The 19,592-nt window shown below is 39.4% G+C and overlaps 1 protein-coding gene across 6 annotated transcripts in view; it reads right to left on the bottom strand.

Annotated features, from left to right (window-relative positions):
• The window catches only part of TENM3 (teneurin transmembrane protein 3), a 2,200,211-nt gene that overhangs the window by 6,947 nt on the left and 2,173,672 nt on the right, over positions 1-19,592 (bottom strand). For all 6 annotated transcript variants that reach the window (XM_043546023.1, XM_037897578.2, XM_043546025.1 and 3 more), the window contains 4 exons: positions 13,770-13,945; positions 11,851-12,086; positions 6,173-6,469; positions 1,074-2,685 (listed from right to left, as the gene is read on the bottom strand). In XM_043546023.1, the coding sequence (XP_043401958.1) occupies positions 1,074-2,685; positions 6,173-6,469; positions 11,851-12,086; positions 13,770-13,945 (2,321 nt within the window). The remainder of the gene's footprint in view (positions 1-1,073; positions 2,686-6,172; positions 6,470-11,850; positions 12,087-13,769; positions 13,946-19,592) is intronic.

The raw sequence follows: 19,592 nt of genomic DNA, 5'->3' as shown, positions 1-19,592 counted from the left end.
ATGCAAAGCTGCCATCTGACATAAAGTCACCTAAACTACTCATAGAAGCTCCAGCTTTATATGTATGATGGGTCCATATTATTCTATACAGTAGAACCTCAGATTTACAGGAATGGAGGTTGTTCATAACTCTGAAATGTTCGTAACTCTGAACAAAACGTTATGGTTGTTCAAAAGTTTACAACTCAACATTGACTTAATACAGCTTCGAAACTTTACTATGCAGAAGAAAAATGCTGCTTTACTTTTTTTTTTTTAGTAGTTTATGTTTAACACAATATTGTACTCTGTTTGCTTTTTTTGGGGGGGGGTCTCTGTTGCTGCCTGATTGCGTACTCTGGTTTCAAATGAGGTGTGTAGTTGACTGGTCAGTTCGTAACTCTGGCGTTCAGAACTCTGAAGTTCTACTGTAGATCAAAGATGTTAGCTGAAATTTAGTTTTCATTTTTCTAGTAATACTTTTGTGGCAATTGCATTTCTCTACATGTCACAATGAAAATTAGTGCTATGGCATTCCCTGCAGTACATATTGCTAGGAGATGATAGATTCAAGGGACTGTGGGCAGCCCTAACTCTGACAGCCTGTCAACACCTATTAACTAACCAGTGGGCAAATGTTTGTCAAAATGATGGAAAACCATTTGTTTCCCTATTTCCTTTTTGGAGGAACACTCACACCTCCTTACTAAGTGCAGATGAGCCTCCTTTAGTCTTACTCAACCTAAATAAAAAAAAGGCACAGATAACCTTACTTAGTTCTAATATTGAAACACATGACATGTATTCACGTAACTCTGTATTTTTCAGGAACTTCTGCTGATGCACAGTGATAGGTCATTTTTCTTTACATAAGTGGAAACAAACTGAAACATGCATCATCTAACCTATTTGTCTAGCAAATGTTACGAACAATTAAATTAGTTTTTCTGACATTTTCCCATATTCAATTCAGCTGACACCATACTTAGTGCACAGCCCACATGTTCAGATTTCAGGGTGATAAGTACATTATAACAGATTAGATTTTTGAGTAGGTGAGAAATATTACTACAGTTTAAACAATTCCAATGTACCTGTGATATAATCCTTCACATCATGTATTTTACTGGCTGGATTGTTATTTCTAAACATGTAGAGGTTAAAAGGAGCTGGATCCTTCCCAATTCTTTTCCAGATTTCAATGTCAGGTGTAGTCCAGCGGCCTGCCAATATGTCATAATCTCTTTCTCCAAAATGGACTAGTTTGGTCAGTGGGTCATACAAGCCTCCATGGAATCCTATTACCAACTGAAAGTCAAGGTTGGAGTCAAAATAGATCTCGCCATAAGCAGTGTACTGAATTTGTTTAAGCATCAGACCGTTGCTACTAAAGACAGCCAGTGGTGTCCCAGTGTTGTCTGAGGCAATGTAAAACTCATCCCCACTGCTAATCTCCATGGCAAAAAGGTGCCCTTGCAGGTCATAGTAAAGAGAAGTGATCTCAGAGCTTGAATGGTTATATACATGAGTTATCCTCGTTGGATAAGTAAGGTCTGCGTAAAAAAACTGGAGGTGCTGTCCGAGGCTAGTTTTACTGGAAACCCGTCGCCCTAGTCCATCATAACGGTATATTACTGTCCACCCACTGCCTTTGCTGTAAACTCTAGTGAGAAGGCCCTTTGAGCTGTATTCAAAGATCTCAGTACCCCTCTGACGCAGGAATCCATCTTCATCTAATCGGTACTGAACATCGCCTAGTCGCGTGATTCTGTCTCGCAGGTCATAGCGCAGTGGTGTTAAACGGGCACTGTTACTGGGGTTGAGCAAATGGAGGTTGCCATTTAAATCATAGTTATATCGCCACATGATTTTTTCATTTAGATAAACTGTCTGGAGCTGACCATCAACATCGTATTCGTAAGCATATTTGGTGGTGTTGGCAAATGGCCCAATTTTAATTTCTCTTTTAGTCACTCGCCCCATGTTATCGTACTGAATTGTAATCCAGTACATTAGCGACCGAAAGATTTCGTACTGAATTTCTTTGATGCGGCCATGAGCATCAAAGTGTTTTGTGTAAGTCATTACAGCTGTGGAAATTATCTGGTTAATATCATAATATATAACTCCAAATTTTCCAAACTGCTCAACTTTACCAGAGATATCATCAAACTGGTAGAGATCAATGGGCAATGGGGTTTCATTGATGACACCTTGCATGCTAGTCACTCTGAAGCTATTGTCATAGCTGTAGTCAAATCGAGCATTTACCATTCCGTCTTCACTAAAGCGGAAAATCTGCCTGTCAATCAGTGGGCCGATTTGCCTGTATCTAATGGTGCAGATAAAACCATCACTCTGGAGGTTTACTGTTTTCAGAACACCGGCTGTCTCATCATAAGTAAAACTGACTCTTGTACTATCATACAAAATTTCTGAGAGCTTGGTCTGCCTTCTATATTTGAACAAGACTCTTCGGCTTGTACCCAAGAAAGCTGTTTGAAGGAGCTGTCCTTCTTCATTGTAGTCCATGATAACGGAGGCATTGCTTTCAGGGGGGTTGTATATGTTCCGGTAATAGCCAATGGAACGAATGGTTTGCATGGTATGACGAGCAACGCTGGGCATGGTGATGGCAGAAAGCCGATCCAACAGATCGTATTCAAAGATGTACTGCCGTTGGCTATGAAGCAGGAGGACCATTGACTGAAAAGCAAGAACAGATTTTAACCATGTGACAAATGGTGAATTAACACACAACTTCTTGACAACAAAAATGTGACATTCCACTTGAGAAAATTATAATCTTTTTTAATTACGTTAGCTTTGACCTTACATGTTAAACATTTCCCTGCCTAATTTACTTGGATGCTTAATTGTAAGCGGTTCTGTAATTAGTGGCTCCAGATTCATAATGTGCTACTTGTTATGACTATGTCATTCTTTTATCAAGTACTCACAGCCAAACAGCAGATTGTCAATGGATTTGGATAAGGCGTGTTTAATACGGGCAGAAGAAAAACTGTCTTCAGGCCAATAACTCACGAAGGGAACAACATATGGGAGATGCAATTTCTCCCCCATAATTAGTGATAATGCAGAAGAATTTTACCAGCCTGAAGATCCCTATTGTTCTTGTTCTATATGTATTTATTACACGGGCATAGTAATTGTTAGATTATTTACATCAAGACCAGCTACACAAGAATTATTCTGTCAGTCAATGCCATTTTTCTGATGCCTGGATATTGTGAATCATTGGCTTTGATTAAATCATGTCCACAACTGTTGGTGAACAATATTTGCTGAATAATGGCTTCAATGAAAAAATAACTAGAATATTAGCTTCTCAGGTAGGAACCTTAACTTCTGTATTTATACAATGAAAGATACATTTATAGCTCTAAATTATAACAGTTGCATTACACCTAGAGAGATGCCACATAATAACAACACAGAATTATTTACTAGACAGAACTTAAGTTAGTAGGCAAAGCAATATTGAAAGAAAGGCTCTGTCCCAGAGCAGGGTTGGAACAGTAGATTCTGAGAGCATCTGTGATTCCAGTTTCCTTCCAACCAGTAGTATCAGTTGCTCTGGTGAGAAAATCCATACCATCAGCCACAGTTTGTGTCATAAATATAAATGTAAAGGTAACCACCTTTCTGTATACAGTGCTATAAAATCCCTCCTGGCCAGAGGCAAAACCCTTTCACGTGTAAAGGGTTAAGAGGCTAAGGTAACCCGACTGGCACCTGACCCAAAATGGCCAATGAGGGGACAAGAGTCTTTCAAATCTGGAGGGGGGGAACAAAGGGTTTGGTCTGTCTGTGTGATGCTTTTGCTGGGAACAGATCAGGAATGCAGCCTTACAACTCCTGTAAAGTTAGTAAGTAATCTAGCTAGAAAATGCGTTAGATTTTCTTTTGTTTAATGTCTGGTAAAATAAGCTGTGTTGGAGGGAATGTATATTCCTGTTTTTGAGTCTTTTTGTAACTTAAGGTTTTGCTTAGAGGGATTCTCTATGTTTTGATTCTGTTTACCCTGTAAGATATTTACCATCCTGATTTTACAGAGGTGATTCTTTTACCTTTTCTTTAATTAAAATTCTTCTTTTAAGAACCTGATTGATTTTTCATTGTTCTTAAGATCCAACGGTTTGAGTCTGTGTTCACCTATACCAATTGGTGAGGATTCTTATCAAGCCTTCCCCAGAAAAGGGGGCCTAGGGCTTGGGGGGATATTTTGGGGGAAGACGTCTCCAAGTGGTCTCTTTCCCTGTTCTTTGTTTAAAACGCATGGTGGTGGCAGCATACGGTTCAAGGATAAGGCAAAGTTTGTACCTTGGGAAAGTTTTTAACCTAAGCTGGTAAGAATAAGCTTAGGGGGTCTTTCATGCAGGTCCCCACATCTGTACCCTAGAGTTCAGAGTGGGGAAGGACCCTTGACAATTTGGAACTGGGATTTCCACAAAGTACTGTCATTACAGCTCAGAGAATTTCTTTTCTAAAAGGCTTGGCCAGTGGATGTTTTATCCATGTGGGCTTTCCCCACTTTATGGACTCCGCTGTGTATGGGAGCATTCCTCTCCTCCTGCCTGGCTACAGGTGGAGCTTTCCCCTATGTCTCACGGATGCTGGAGAGGAGGTGGAGAGCTTTCCAGCCTCATAACTTAACCAAAAAAAAAAGTTTCTCCTATTTAGATCTTCCCTCGACTGTTGCAGCTGGTCTCAGCTTTGTAGCAGCAGAATGAAATGACTTAATCAGTTTCATGCAGAGGCTGTGAACATCGGCAGGCATAGATGCTGCTACTTGGGGTACTCTGTAGGGAGTAAGGGGGTCAGCTTGATGGAGTGGAGATACGGACAGACCATGGGTTAGCCTTGATTCCAGCAGGACCTTCTGAAGTAGCTGTAGAGTGAAACCAACCAGTCATGCCAGGTTCACTCCACTGTTGACAGCTTTCACCCACTCTTCAAAAGATTATTCCATATGCAAAATGCAAACAAGCAACATAAATGATAACAAGAAGATGATTTTAAAAATAGTTGCCTATTAATAACGGAAGGTGTTATCAATAGTTCAGGGAAGACAAGGCATGTATTTGAATATGATTTTAATACTGCCCCGTTAAAGATTTTAGTTTTAGAAACTGGCAATATTTTATATGTCTTGTCATGTAAACAATGCATGATTTTGAAATCAAGCAGCCAATACAACCTTCTTCTTATCCATATAGGACTATGGTCATGGCCAGCATGTATTCCTGCTACCTGAAAATAGCTATCCAATATGAATTTTACTGAAAGATAGATAAAGCAAAATCCCTCAGTATGAACTTCATACCTTGAATGGCAACTTCATTTTTTGCTCATATTGAACAATACACTTTTAAAATTATATGTTCCTTATAGCAACATATCTAATACAAAACTACAAACTACAGAAAAAGAGAAGTTACTTATCAAAGTAACTTTTGTTCTCTGAGTATATTACCTGTGAAACAGCATGCCTTGCCACGAGTTACTAGATCTATAACAAAGCAATCAGGCTGAGGGGAGGGGGAAAGGTAGTATGTGATTGCTGCTTGGTCACAGCACTCGAGAACTAAGGGTACTAGATGGGTTCTGCTGTTACATGGCAGGGCATAAGATCTCACAATGGGGATATGCAGAGACAGTACTGGGAAAGAGACTCATGTTTCTATTAATATATACAGAAGACTCATGAGTTCTCCATCATTGCTTTTATTCTGTGCTACAACATGAACAAAGTATGAACTGGCAGCTTTAACTATAATGAAATAATAACTCTTTTCTGTGCTACAAAACACAACATACAAGTTGGACATAAATCATTTACCAGTGACTTAAGTTACCAAGATCTAATTAATTCCTGTATATTATTTTATGTATTAAGAAAGCAGGTAGATAGAGATGCTGCTTGTTTGTTATATGGCCTAAATAATTTACAAATACATCAGTTACTAGAAGTTAACTAAGACTAGACTACAGAAACATTAATCACCCCAGTACCCATGTGAATCACATATGGATACTTAAAACCAGAAATAAAATTTGGTCCTGCTGTGTATTTTTTTTGCATACCGCTGATATGTTGTGCATAGCTTTCAATGTGCTAAAAGCAATGTTGATAGAACAAAGCATCTGTTAAAACTTTAGTGTTCTTTACCTTTTCCAGATAGGTGTAACTCCAAGTTTTTCCATCTGCAAATACTCTAGATACAATCCTTCCCTGCCCATCATAGTCTACTTTTTCACTGGTGGTTCCCCGCTGAATACTGCCAATTTGACCTGTAGATGAATAGGTAACATTGACAGCCATCAGCTTGCTGCTTGGCAGCCAGAGAGTTGGATGCCCTGATGTGTCGTAAGCAATCCTCAGCAGAAATTTACGGTGGTCATCATAGATCTTTTCTGTCTTTGTGGTTCGATCAAAGTCGACTGAAAGGAGGTTTCTGCCATTAACCTTTTATAAAACAAACAAGATGACACAATAAATCATGTTGTTCAAATACCAGTGACCTATTACTTCCTCAGAGTACCAGCTATTGTTTAAACACCATTTATAATGATTGATTCCTTGTGTCAGTACATTAATTTAGCAACTTCTTGCTATAAGTGCAAGGCTTTAGATTAACTGATGTTTTAAAAGGTTTCATTAAGTGGAGAGACAGCCTGGCATTTGTTCAAAATCTTTTCAATTAAATTCCTTAAGGTTTAGTCAACAGTTAACAAAATACTAAAGTATATCCACTGAAAACTTTTATAATAACTGGTGCTACTTGAAGAGCACATACCACTGCTTTTAGATAAGCAGTACAAAAATGTGGGGCAATGACTAAAGAGTTAGCAAATAATTCAGTGAAACGAGACAAATCACTGCACGGTTAATTAACATTAATCAATGACACTTAAAAAGTGAGCAAAGAACTCAGTCCTAATCCTTTACTATGAGCACCATCAAAACAACTAGTAAAAGTTAAGGTTTTAAAGCTAGATTTAAACTTAAGCACATAGGAATTGCCATACTGTATCAGACACACAATATTTAGTCAGTATCTTGTCTATGACAGTATCTAATGCAAGATGCCTCCAAGGAAGATACAAGAAATCCTTAGTGGATAATTATGAAATAACATGCCCTCAGAGGAAGTTTATTCCCAACCCATGGGTCAATTAAAGGTTGGATTATGTCCTGAAGCATAATGTTTATAACAGTTTTTAATAAAAAAACAACCAGCCAACAACCTTTCCATTCTAACTATGGAACTTCTCTTGGTACGTATACAGAAAAACCCTTTGTTGAAACCAGTGATAACAGTGAGTTCCATACATTAATTATACATTGTATGCATTTTTTTCGTTTTTGAATATACTGCCTTTTAGCTTCATTGATTGTCCCTTTATTCTTGTATTATGAGAGCAGGTGAATAGAAATGTCTGTTTTTCTTTTTGTTTACTATTCATACTTTATATACCTCTAGCATATCTCGTCTTATTTATCCCCTCTCTACAGTAACCTGTCCCTTTGTTTTTTAGTTTCTTTTTTAATCCAGGTCTACAACCATTTTTGCTGCTCATCTCTGAACCCACTCCACATGTGCTCTTTCTTTTTTGAGTTTTCTGTGTGAAGATGAATTATTGATAACCAAGATAGATTTTCAGCACAGCAAAATGATAATAAATGGGAAGAAGGGGCAAGAACAAGATGATAGTTGTATAAAACATTTTTAAAAATCTGCTTTCTAAATTGACACATGCAGGAGAAGAGAGGAGTATGAATAAGGGGTGAAGAGAGCTAGTCCAGTAACATTTGGAAAGGAGCAAGAGAATATGCTGATCAGAGAAACTAAAGGAAGATATTTGCTTTTCAAGAGTGCACATGAGTGAAAATATAAACTGTCTTGAACTTTACCCTACAGTTGATATGCTTCAAAACCATGCATCTAAGTTAGATCTTTATTGTTGGGCTAACGGGTATTAAAGAGCTGCTGATGGATCACAGAAAAGTTTGGGGGAAAAAAAACCCCAAACATTTTCCAGAGAATCTGATCTTCTTATGTATCATATTTGTCTCTGTTGACTTGTTCTTGTGGGATCAGTGGCATAAAAACAGGATCTTTATTCTCACCTTCAGAACAAAAATCTTGTTTTCATGTAAAAACTGTCTTGTATAAAAAAAAACAGAAAAATCTAACAGCTGCAGAAGTGTTATGTAATACACTTAATGAGCTGTCTAATGTTCTTTAAATATACTTCCACAAATAAGTGTTCTAAAGGCTTGTCTATACTCGAAACACTTCAAGGCGCAGCTGTGACTCTGTAGCACTTCACTGTAGAGGCTACCTATTCAGATGGGAGGGGTTCTCTCTCATCATAGGTAAGCTCCCTCCCTAAGAAAGAAGAATTCTACCATCAGCCTAGTGCTGTCTACACCAGGGGTGAGTTCAGTTTACCTACATCACTCCGGTGTCTGGATTTTCTTACACCCTTGAGCAATGAACCTGGGTTGACCTAACTTTTTAGTATGGACCAGTTTAAATCTGAATATGGCATACTCCCATCTGCCCCACTTCTGTTGTTTGAGGGCTTTTGCTATTTTTATTTTCAGGAAGATTTTTTTATTCCATTTCCCTACCTTTTAGATCAGGTGATTTGCTTGAATTAGTTTTTCTGTAGGGAGTGCTCTTTATCTCTCTGTCTTCCATTTCTTAGCCTTCCCCAGCCACCCCTCCATTCACCTCTGTCTGTCTCTTTCTGCCTATTCTTTCTTTTGGTCTTTGGAATTCTCAATAAAAATGGGAGAAATGTATCAATAGTCCATGATTATGTACAAAACTAGAAGATCCAAAGCCTTCTGTATGTGGCATAAATTGCAAATTATTTTGGGATTATGGATAGATTTAAAAATTAGTAGATTAAAAATTTAGATAAATGCATCATGTTACCTACATCAAGTATAATACAGTGAAAGTGTAATATTCACTAGCACATATTTCAGCGATACATTTTGTCATTGTCTTTGTGTACATTTGTCTTCTTTGCAGCAAATGGTTATTGACATATTAGCAGGGAAAAGTTAGGAGTGCCCTGTTTTTTGTTCTTCCTTCTTTTCTCATTCTCTCCTCTCCATTCTCTTTTCTCCTTTACTCTTATGCAGACTGCACTGCAGCCTTTTCATAGTGTGTGTTTACACAAATTTTAAAAAAAAGGTCTCAGCTTTTTTTCTTTAGGGGTTTTTTTCTCTCCTTTCTCAAGGCATTTTCCTCTCACCATCTCATCTTCTTACTTTTCTCCTCCTGCCCTATTTTCCCCCAAAGGTATTTGCACTTAATTACTATTATTTTATCCAAATTTCTAATTGCTCACTCTGTTTTTTCCCTATTTTGACAAATCTCCCCCCTCTATTTGCCTTTCCCTCAACTTTCTCCTCATCTCTCCATAACTCCTGTGAGGCTGTAGCACCTTACAGGTTCTTCTCCCTTCCTTGTTGCACTAGAGCAGTGGTTCCCAAACTTGTTCCATTGCTTGTGCAGGGAAAGCCCCTGGCGGGCCGGGCCGGTTTGTTTACCTGCCGCGTCCGCAGGTTCGGCCGATCGTGGCTCCCAGTGGCCGTGGTTCGCTGCTCCAGGCCAATGGGAGCTGCTGGAAGCAGCGAGCGCTTTCCCTACACAAGCAGCGGAACAAGTTTGGGAACCACTGCACCAGAGCAAGGAAGTTTGAAGGGCATCACTCTATTTCTGAAAGATGGGATTAATGGGGATTTTTCTTTTGCTGATTCTGTGATTTATTTGGCCATATTACATTTTTTGGTAGCAAACCAGGTTTAAGTTAGATTTTCTTAGATGCCCAGAGGCCTTTGGGCAAGAGAACCCTATAAATAGTAGCCTCCATCCATCTAGGGTGCCTTGGCCTCCAAGAGATTTGACATGTGCTTCAGTAGGGTCTGCTAACCTCCCTTGTTGCACAATGAAATGGTTATGAACCAGAGAAGACAAATTGTTTGTGGAGATGAAAGCTACAATGCTAAGGAGAAAAGGAATGTGACCCTCAGGCTGAACACAGTAATACTTAAAAAGAGAGTACAAGATTTCTGTCTGGACCAAGTTCCCTTTCTTTTAGGTGTGCTGCTTTCCTTTTTCATTCCCTTAGCAAGAAACAGCAGGTGCCAAAACTAGGTAGGGTTTTGCCTACCCTGAGCAACCATCACTGTAAATAATCGTTTCTCCTTGTCAGGAAAAAAAAATCAATTTTTCTTGGGGTTGGGGAGGTGAGGAGGAATATGAGATGCAAGGGTGTTTTTCTTTTCTCCTTTGTCCCTAATGAAATTTTTAAAATGGCACATTACCTGTAACTAGTCAAGAGGAGCAGACTGAAGTTATTCACCTTTATTTGATGAACTACCAAGGACTGATTTAAAAGAATTAGGTGTAATTCCAATAGTAATTCAGATTTCAATTGTGGTCTTGAGGTGGTCTCCTGGCAACCTAATTCTGAGTGCTTAATCTATGTTGTCTTTATCAAATGACTGTTGTAAATCATAGTTTGCCTGCTGAATACATTTTGCCTAGTGTATAATAAGGAGAAAAAACCTAACAAGACGGTAAAAGGCACATATTAGAGGGTTATTTTGGGAAACAAAATTAAGACTTTTCTTCCAGAAATATGTATTGTTGCAACTTTCAGTATTTTTTAAAAAGAATGAGATCCTAGGAGTGTACTAGCGTTATGGCAGGAAGTGTTACTAAAGATAGTAAAAGTTATCTTCAAATACAGAAATTCCATGACGTTATCAAGATTCAAATTCAACTGACATCTCTATGCTGATGACTCACAGATCTACCTTTCCACGCCAGACCTGTCTCCTTTTGTCCAAACTAAAATCTCTGATATCTCCTTGTGAATGTCTAGTCATCAACTAAAGATTAACATGGCTAAAACAAACCTCTCAATCGCTCCCCACTGCCAAGTCTTCCCTGTTACCTCCTTTCTCAATTACTGTGGACAATACCATTCTGCCTGTCACTCAGGCCTGTAACCTGGGGGTCATCTTCATCTCAGACTTCTCTTTCTCTAGGTCCTCGCATTCCAGCTATGTCTAAATCTTGCTGATTCTTTCTGCATAATATCTCTAAAATATGGCCTTTCCTATCCACCCACACGGCAAAACTCTCATCTGAACTCTCATCTGAAGTCTCAATTACTGCAACATTCTTCTCTTGGTCCTGGACGAATGCATTCTTGCCCTAGCTGCAAAGGTAATTTTCCTAGCCCATCACTTTGACCATATAACCTCTCTCTTTGCATCCTTCCACTGAGTCCCAGTTCTCTAACACATCAAACCTAAGATGGTTCTATGCACTTTCAAAGCCCTTCATGGCTGACCAATATTGTCTCTTTCTTTCCTTGTATTCCCCTCGTCTATCTGGATCCTTCGGTTGTTTCTTTTCTTACACTTAGATTGTAAGCTTTTTGGGGCAGGGAGCATCTTTTGCTCTGTATGTCTACAGTACCTAGCACAATGGGGTCCTAGTCCATGACTTGGGCTTCTAGGCAGTATGATAATACTACAACTACTACTACTACTAAATGCTGACTCATTCCATGATATTAGATGCCAAGTTCAACAAAGAGAGACCATGGAAAAGACAAGAGCATATCAAAGAAAGAAAAAACACTACCCAATAGGTAAAGTAGTAACCATGGCTACTTTCAGCTCTACCGTGGGACTATATATTCTACATATTCTGTGGCTGAGGAATAGCAATGCCCATTGAATCGTGCCTGTGTTACCACTCATGAACACCAAATGCCATCGGTATCATACATACTCGAACATTTACTCACCCTTAGCTTTCGTCCAAACACATTGACTTTTCCTTGGGCTTGTTCTTTTCGGAATCTCCATTCTACTAAATTCTGCCCATTCTCTCCTGGGAGAGTCATGTTTCTTTTTGCTACTGTTGGATTGGCTGTGCCAGCTAAGACATGCGGTTCTGTTTGGTAGTGTGAATCCATGCCACTGGCATAGATAATTCTGAGGGAGCCATCATAGCCAATCTGGTAGCTGTTCCTTAACTGATCTGAAAATGAAACAAAGTATAAAAACACACTACTTACATGGGTTAAAAATCTGGCTTTTTCATGCATTCACATATGCAACATAAGTACATAAAGTCTTGACATTATATACTGACATTTATTTGACTAATATATGCAGGGTGAGATTTTTAAAAGTATCTACAGGCTACATTCACACAGGGAACGTAGGCACAGCAATGCTCAGCACCCAACTCCTAGGCCCTCTCCCACCCAGTGGTATTGACAGACCCAAATTCCCCAGGCATTGTATGTGGAGAGTCAGGTGCTTAAAGAGGGGATTCACAGAAGCCAGCAAGCTGAGCGGGGAGCCAGCTAACCTAGCCACCACTGAAATGCAGAGGAAAACGGAGAGGTTTAATGCCTAGATCCACAAAGAGACTTAAGCATCTAATAGGCTATGAGGAGGTGCTTCCTTCCAATCAGGATTAATAGCCATGAATCCTCTCCTGGAGTTAGGCACCTAAGCCCACAGAGACACATTCTCCCCCCGCTTATAGCCAATAGCCCAGTGGTTAGGGCACTCACCTGGGATGTGGGAGATGCGGGTTTAACTCCCCCCACTGCCTGAGTCGAAGCTGGGACTTGAAGCCAGGTTTCCCATATTCCAGATAAGTGCCCTAATTACCAGACTATTGAGTATTCTAGGGGGTGCCTTCCTCAGTCTCTCCTGTTGAAGCTGTTCCAGTTGGTACAAATAATTAAATATTCATTGCAATAGGGACTTGAACCTAACTCTCCCACATCCTGGGGAGTTCCCTAACCACTGAGCTATTGGGTATTCTGGGATACACTCACACTCTCCCAGCCTCTCAAGTGACTTTTGTGAGGGTTAAGGATGCTCGGAGCACACCTACCAGACTGGGCCCACAGGCAAGGTGATAGGCAGGAGAATGCCTCGTTTGAGAATCCTGCTGGGGATTAGGCATGAGTTAGTGCACCGAGCAGCTCAGCAATGACAGGACTTAGGCAGCTTCACGCATGCCCACCAGCAGAAACTTAGGTGCCTAGGGGACTTTAGGCACCTACAGGGTTAGGCAGCAGCTGAGTAGTGGTTTTGTAAATGTCAGAGGTGCCTAAATATTGGACTTAGGTGCCCAAGTCCCTTTGAATCTAGCCCTAAGTGATTTGGAGCACAAATCCATTTGACTTGCAATGGGACCTGTGCTCAAAGTCACTTAGGCACTTTGGAAAAAAATCACACTTTCAGAGTAGTTCTTTTAGACTGTCAAAAATATATTCTTTATTGTATCATTATATTTTACTGTATTTGCGAAATACTAAGTGCACTGTGAGTGCTGCTAGAACGTGCTGCTGTAGCTTCACAAACTACCTTAAATCTCAGATCCAATGTCAAACCATTTTTAAACCAATTCTTTCCCCCATTTCCCCCCCCTCCTGTGGTCTTTCATCATTATTTATTGGCAGACTAGGTATCCTCTATGCCTGATCCCAAAGTTTGTTTCCAAAACCAAGGGCTTGTTGGTTAGATAATAAAGAAGAGTTAATTACATCCTCGTATCTACTCCCTCCCTCTAAGGTCCTTGAACTGTAATATTTTCACTACCGTCTGCTGTGCTAATGTACCCATTTAGGCAGCTGATCTGAATACATTATGCACGGAAAAAAGATCTGATTACAAATACCTGTGGTTTTGTTTACAGTACCTTGAACCATGGTATAGAAAGAATCAATTGATGATAAGTTTGAAGTGATGCTGACGTCTTCCTCTCTGCTAGATGATTCAATGTCCACTGTAATGGCCCTTTCCATTTCCCCGTGAAGGTTAGTGACCACTCCAGTTGGAAATGTAACATTTGTGAGACGACCCTCACTGTCATAGCTAAAATAAAACACGGTGCAAAATAAAACAGTAAATAGCAAGAACAAATTGTTTTCACTTACAAGTAGAATAAACAGAAATATGAGCTGCTGATATTGTAAGGAATGTTTGCTTTGTGTGTGTGCTATATGCACAACGAAGAATTCAAACATACTTTGAAGTAGCAAAAGCCTGTTTAACACATAGGAGTCTCAATGGTGCTAGCAAGAGCAAACAGATGGATTTCCAGCTCTGCATATTATTCTTTGAAATGGAAGCAAAATCATGTTGCACATCTAATTTGCTGTTTCAAAGGAAACATGCATAGCAGTGTAATTCCTTAGCATTCTGAACTCACTTTCTATTATCAGAGTGTGCAAAAAAAAAAAAAAGTGTTCTCTCAGAAAGGCAGAAATCATGGGATTGAAGTAACAGGAAAGGGTCTCTACTTTGAGGGAATGATTTCCACATAATTTTAAACCATCAATTTAAAATCAATTTGCTTGGATATTTGCTTTACCTGTCATAAATACCACATGGGATTACTGTAACTGAAAGAGATTAGGTTAAAAAATAATTCTCTAGTTTTTCAGTTTAGTTGCTTTCAGATTTGACAGAACTTTGTATATATCAATTTCATCCTTTCACTATAGTCCATTTCCCTTATTTGTGTAGGATTTTCACACAGCAACAAGAGAGAGAATTTAAAAAAAAAACAAAGAACTGTGGTTGCTGTTCCCAAAGTAATCAAGAGGCCTCATGTTTTACAATTAACTATATTTCAATTTGACAGGATTTCTTCTAGTATAAAAGAGTTTCCAGTATAAATATATTGTGCATCCTTCATTTTGGGTCTTCTTCATACATTCTGTCTTACCTTTGCGACTTGGCAGGCTGAGCGATATTGTACTTATGCAAAAAACTGAACCAAACATACCAACCTTTCTTTCACTTCAGTTCAAATGACATCTGTTAAGCATACCAATCCCACCTTCAATCTCATCCTTCAGAGCCATATACTTAATTTTCTTTCATGCAAATCTTCCCTCTCCGTCTCCCAGGGGAATGTAAATATGCCAATTAACGTCTTTTTCTAGGTTCTGCTTTATAGCACAATGTTTTAGGGGAATGTTTGTTCAAATTGTCTTGCTGGGAATTATTTATTAACATCCTTTGACTGCTGTAGCCAAAGAACAGACTTCATTTCAAATAACTCTCACTGTAACTACAGCCACATAGTTAAGCTCACTCATTAGAGGGACCTCTGTGCCTACAGAATCACAATACAGTATGTTTCAGAGTAGCAGCTGTGTTAGTCTGTATCTGCAAAAACAAAAGGAGTACTTGTGGCACCTTAGAGACTAACAAATTTATTTGAGCACAAGCTTTCGTGAGCTACAGCTCACTTCATCACGAAAGCTTATGCTCAAATAGATTTGTTAGTCTCTAAGGTGCCACAAGTACTCCTTTTCTTTTGACAATACAATATGTAATACTTGACCATAACTCTGCGTATAACATTCTAAGTGTAAAGCACTGTGGCTGTTCTGTACATCAGCAATAGTTGACATTTCATCTCTGTAAGGTTGTGCATATGGCTGACATGGAGTCCATAGTCCGAGCATTCTGTTCTCATTTTTTCTAGCATCTAGGGAGAGGTAATAGGGTGCAAATGAGAAGGCTCTCTTAACTGTCCATATGTGACAAGTTTTACTCAGTTGGAGAGACAGTCACACTGTCCTTGCTGCATCCCCATGGGTGCAGGGAGTGAACACTGTTTCCCCTCCAATTCTCTCTTCTGGCTACTAGTGGTGACTCTTAGGACTGCTGCACAGGTACTCAAACCTTCCTCCTCCTCCTTTCTTACTGCTCCCATCACTGGCTTCATTGCCCCTACTGTGCCTCTTAGTGCAGTACAGTGGATCACAGTGGGAAAGGGGAATGAGAAAGCAGTCAGGACCAGCTGTGTTGGGGCCTAATATTTGCTGACTCTCCTGATCCTGTACTGTAGCAGCATATCAGACAGTTCTATGTCTTCCCACATAGGTACACTCTACCCTATGGTTCTCTTGTGTCAGGAGCTGATGGTAGGTGACAATGTTTGGAGGAAAGACAGATTCTGGGTTGCACAAATTGGGAGCAGGCAATCTGCATGAGAGAGGTCATAAAAATGAAGGGAAAGGATTGATGGGAGTGTGGGCCAGTGAGGATAGTGGAGAAAAAGACCATTGGAGAGGCTGAGGCTAAACAACTTAGTGAAAGGAAGAGTCACAATAGAAATTGGAACTCAAGAGAGACAAAGGGAGGTGAGAAAACAATAAAGGTAAAAACAGGGGAAGGACAATGTTGTAGCTAATGCATGGGACATGGAATCAAGAAACATGGATTGTATTCCCAATTCACCCCACTCACTTTCTGCCTAAATTTGGGCATGTCACTTCCCATCTCGGTGGCTCAGTTCCCCCAACTATAAACTAGAGGTAACAATATTTCCCTCTCTCACAGGTAGATGAAAGGTGTTTATATTATGTGCCAAGAATTATCATTAATATATCAGTTTTAGATTGGGAGACAGGCTGAATCAGAAAAAGCTCACTCATTTCATGTGTTCATATACTTGACACATGTCATTTTAAAAGGTACTTGGAACTTGAAAGCTACAACTGCCTGATACAGGCATGCTGGTTTAGGAAATGCTGAGCAAACTCATAGGTAGTGTGGGAAAAGAAAGAAAGAAAGAAAGATTTTCCATCCCCTTGTAGTCAGGAACGGAAAGCAAGGAGGGAAAGGATGAGCTATGGATGCGTTCTCTTTCAAAGCCAGAATGTGAGAAGATAGACAGGGGAAACTCTTACCTCTCCCAGCAACAATAGGGCAACTTGCTTTTTCTCAACAACCTGGAAGGTTGGTAGGGGTGGGAGAAAAAAGAGGGGAGGCACTCTTTATTCTCAGAAAGAAGGAGAGCAAGCCAAAGACGCAAAGAGGATACTCCTCCCTTTCAGCAACCTGGGGAAAGGGGTGGGTGAGAAATTCTAAGGGAGCTGCTTCGTCACTGAATAGAACAACCTCACAGCACAACCCTCACAATTCAGTATTAACGCACTATACTGTGATTACTTTGTGACTCTCTCTGATCTCATTCAATGAGGAAGCAGCTCTGTTAGTTTTCAAAGGCTGAATACCAACTTTCTATGTCACTCCAAAACATCTCTCGTCCTTGATGATTTAGCTCCAATCACTCTTGCCAACATTCCTGCTTTCTTCACTTCTGTTACCATCTTTCATTTCCCCAATTCATTCACTACACAGCAAAAAATCTCTTCTCCCCGTGTCAAATCCGCATTTCCATAATCTCTCAGATACTCCATTTGCCTTTGGCTCCACTCTTTCGGTAGTTTACCATATATTCCATTTCATGCTGGATTGTAATATGGGCCCCTCATTTTGAATCACAGCATATGAGTACACACTGTAGCAGTATTTTATTAAACATGATCTCTTCCACAAATAATGTGAAATGTGACATTTGTGAAATAATGTGAAATGTGACTACTTCCCTATCAGGGCACTAGACACAGCAACATCACTCTAGGCATCATCCTGGGCATTCCTAGGTTATTTTTAATTTTTTTAATTATATCCAATGTTGTTACAATTTGTTGGTGAATTCAGGTAATTTTCTCATCCAAGCTTGTCAGTTTTAGACCAAGAATTTTGTTCTATCTGCCTAGTGGTCTAACACTGAAATTACCCTTGAAGACATTGGATCTAAGGCTAGACGGCAATCCCCCTCTCTTTGGCTGTTCAGAGCTTCTTTGATTTCTGCATGCCCACCCACAAACACACATACTACTACTATTCCAAGCCTTTCTGATCTTCCTCATGCACTCCAGGTTCTACAACAAAGCCACTCAACCAACCTCTCAAATTTCTCATGAGGATGGCAAACATGGTGAACTTTTCAAGGAAAAAAAAAAGTTAAGCTCACTCACCAGTCTACAGTGCCTTTTCAAATTCTCTCAGTTCTATTCCACTCACCTCAACAAAATCACCTCATATGGTTAATGACCACAAAAGGCAAGAGGTGAGACCAAACTAATAACGCCAGAGGTAGAACTGGCCCGGAGAGTCAGACTCCTTGGCCTACTTAAGATCATCTGCTGCAGCCAGCTAGGTTTCTTTTCCAGAATGACAGACTCTCAGTGGTAATGATTATTATCTTCTCAGACTCTTGACCTTGTGCTCTCTAACTGCTGGAATTCTCTCTTCTGATGTCCATCTTCTTCAGTTTTAATTGCATCCCTGCCCATACCATTTTCGGTTCTAGGCTATACAGGACATTTTCATCACTCTTTCACTTTCCAATTTAGTAACTTCTAGGAAAACCTTGTTGCAGGAGGAAATGTCCCATGCTCAGTTGCACAATGTAACTTCCACTTGTGCCTCATATGGCATATATCTCAGTTCAGAGGAGATTTACCTTGGTCGCAACTGTCACAGTTTTATACAATAAATTACTTCAGTTTAACATATGGAGCCTTAGAACTGAACTTTATAGTAAAGCTTTCTGTAAAACCTGATGTCAGGGAATGGCCAATATTGTTTTTCAAAGTGCCTCTATATAACACATGCTTGCAGAATTCCTCCCTTAACAAAATGATTGCAACAAGGAAGAAAAATAATTATGGAACTTACAAACATGTCAGTTTCAAAGTGAAGACTCTCTGCTTCTGGCACATCTCAGATAACAAGATGTGCAAGTCAAATACATTTATGTATTTGTTGCCTTGCTTTAACATTATTTGAGACAGTATATCTGAGAAATGAGGCATGAACATTTTTCATATTATAACTATGTATAAATTGAATGGTAGGATGAACAGTACTATTAATATATTCAGTGAACATACATTAGAAATATCTTCAGTGCATCTCTCTACTTATTGTGAGTGAACAGGAAATTCACAAAACCTTTGCAAATTACTTCTATTTTGTCAATTAAGAGGTCTGCATATCAAAGTACTCTGCACATGTTTCTAGTGGCAAACTACATCAAATGAGAGCATGAAGAAAAAGTTCAAAGCTCATCTTTAATAAATACAAAATACTGTCATTGTGTATGTCTATCATCATTTTGATACATATTGAAAATCTATCATAATGTGGCAAAAAATGTTTCATTCAGCTTGTTGAGGCCATTAAGCTCACATTTGCACTGACAGAAAGTAGGATCTGTAATGCAAAAAGAAAATACAGGTAAATCAGGGGTTCTCAAACTGGAGGCTGTGACCCCTCAGGAGGTTGCAAGGTTATTACGTGGGAGGTTGCGAGCTGCCAGCCTCCACCTCAAACCCGCATTGCCACCAGCATTTATAATGGTGTTAAATATATTAAAAAGTGTTTTAATTTATAAGGGGGGTCACACTCAGAGGCTTGCTGTGTGAAAGGGGGTACCAGTACAAAAGCTTGAGAACCACTGCTTTAAGTCATACCATCAGTTTATAAAGATGTTCTTTTAATTATATTTAACCTCAAAGAAAAAAATGTCCTGAATTTTACCCCCAAAAATCTTGAGGGTAGTAAAAAACAATCTGCCAGTCACAGGTCCAAGACTACCATAAACTGAGACTAGACAAAGTGATGATGATTAAATTAGGGCTGTCAAATG

Source organism: Chelonia mydas, chromosome 4 (genome assembly GCF_015237465.2).
Source record: "Chelonia mydas isolate rCheMyd1 chromosome 4, rCheMyd1.pri.v2, whole genome shotgun sequence".
Lineage (NCBI taxonomy): Eukaryota > Metazoa > Chordata > Testudines > Cheloniidae > Chelonia > Chelonia mydas.
The sequence above is the reverse complement of the archived record's forward strand: the minus strand, read 5'-3'. Positions and strand labels throughout refer to the sequence as shown.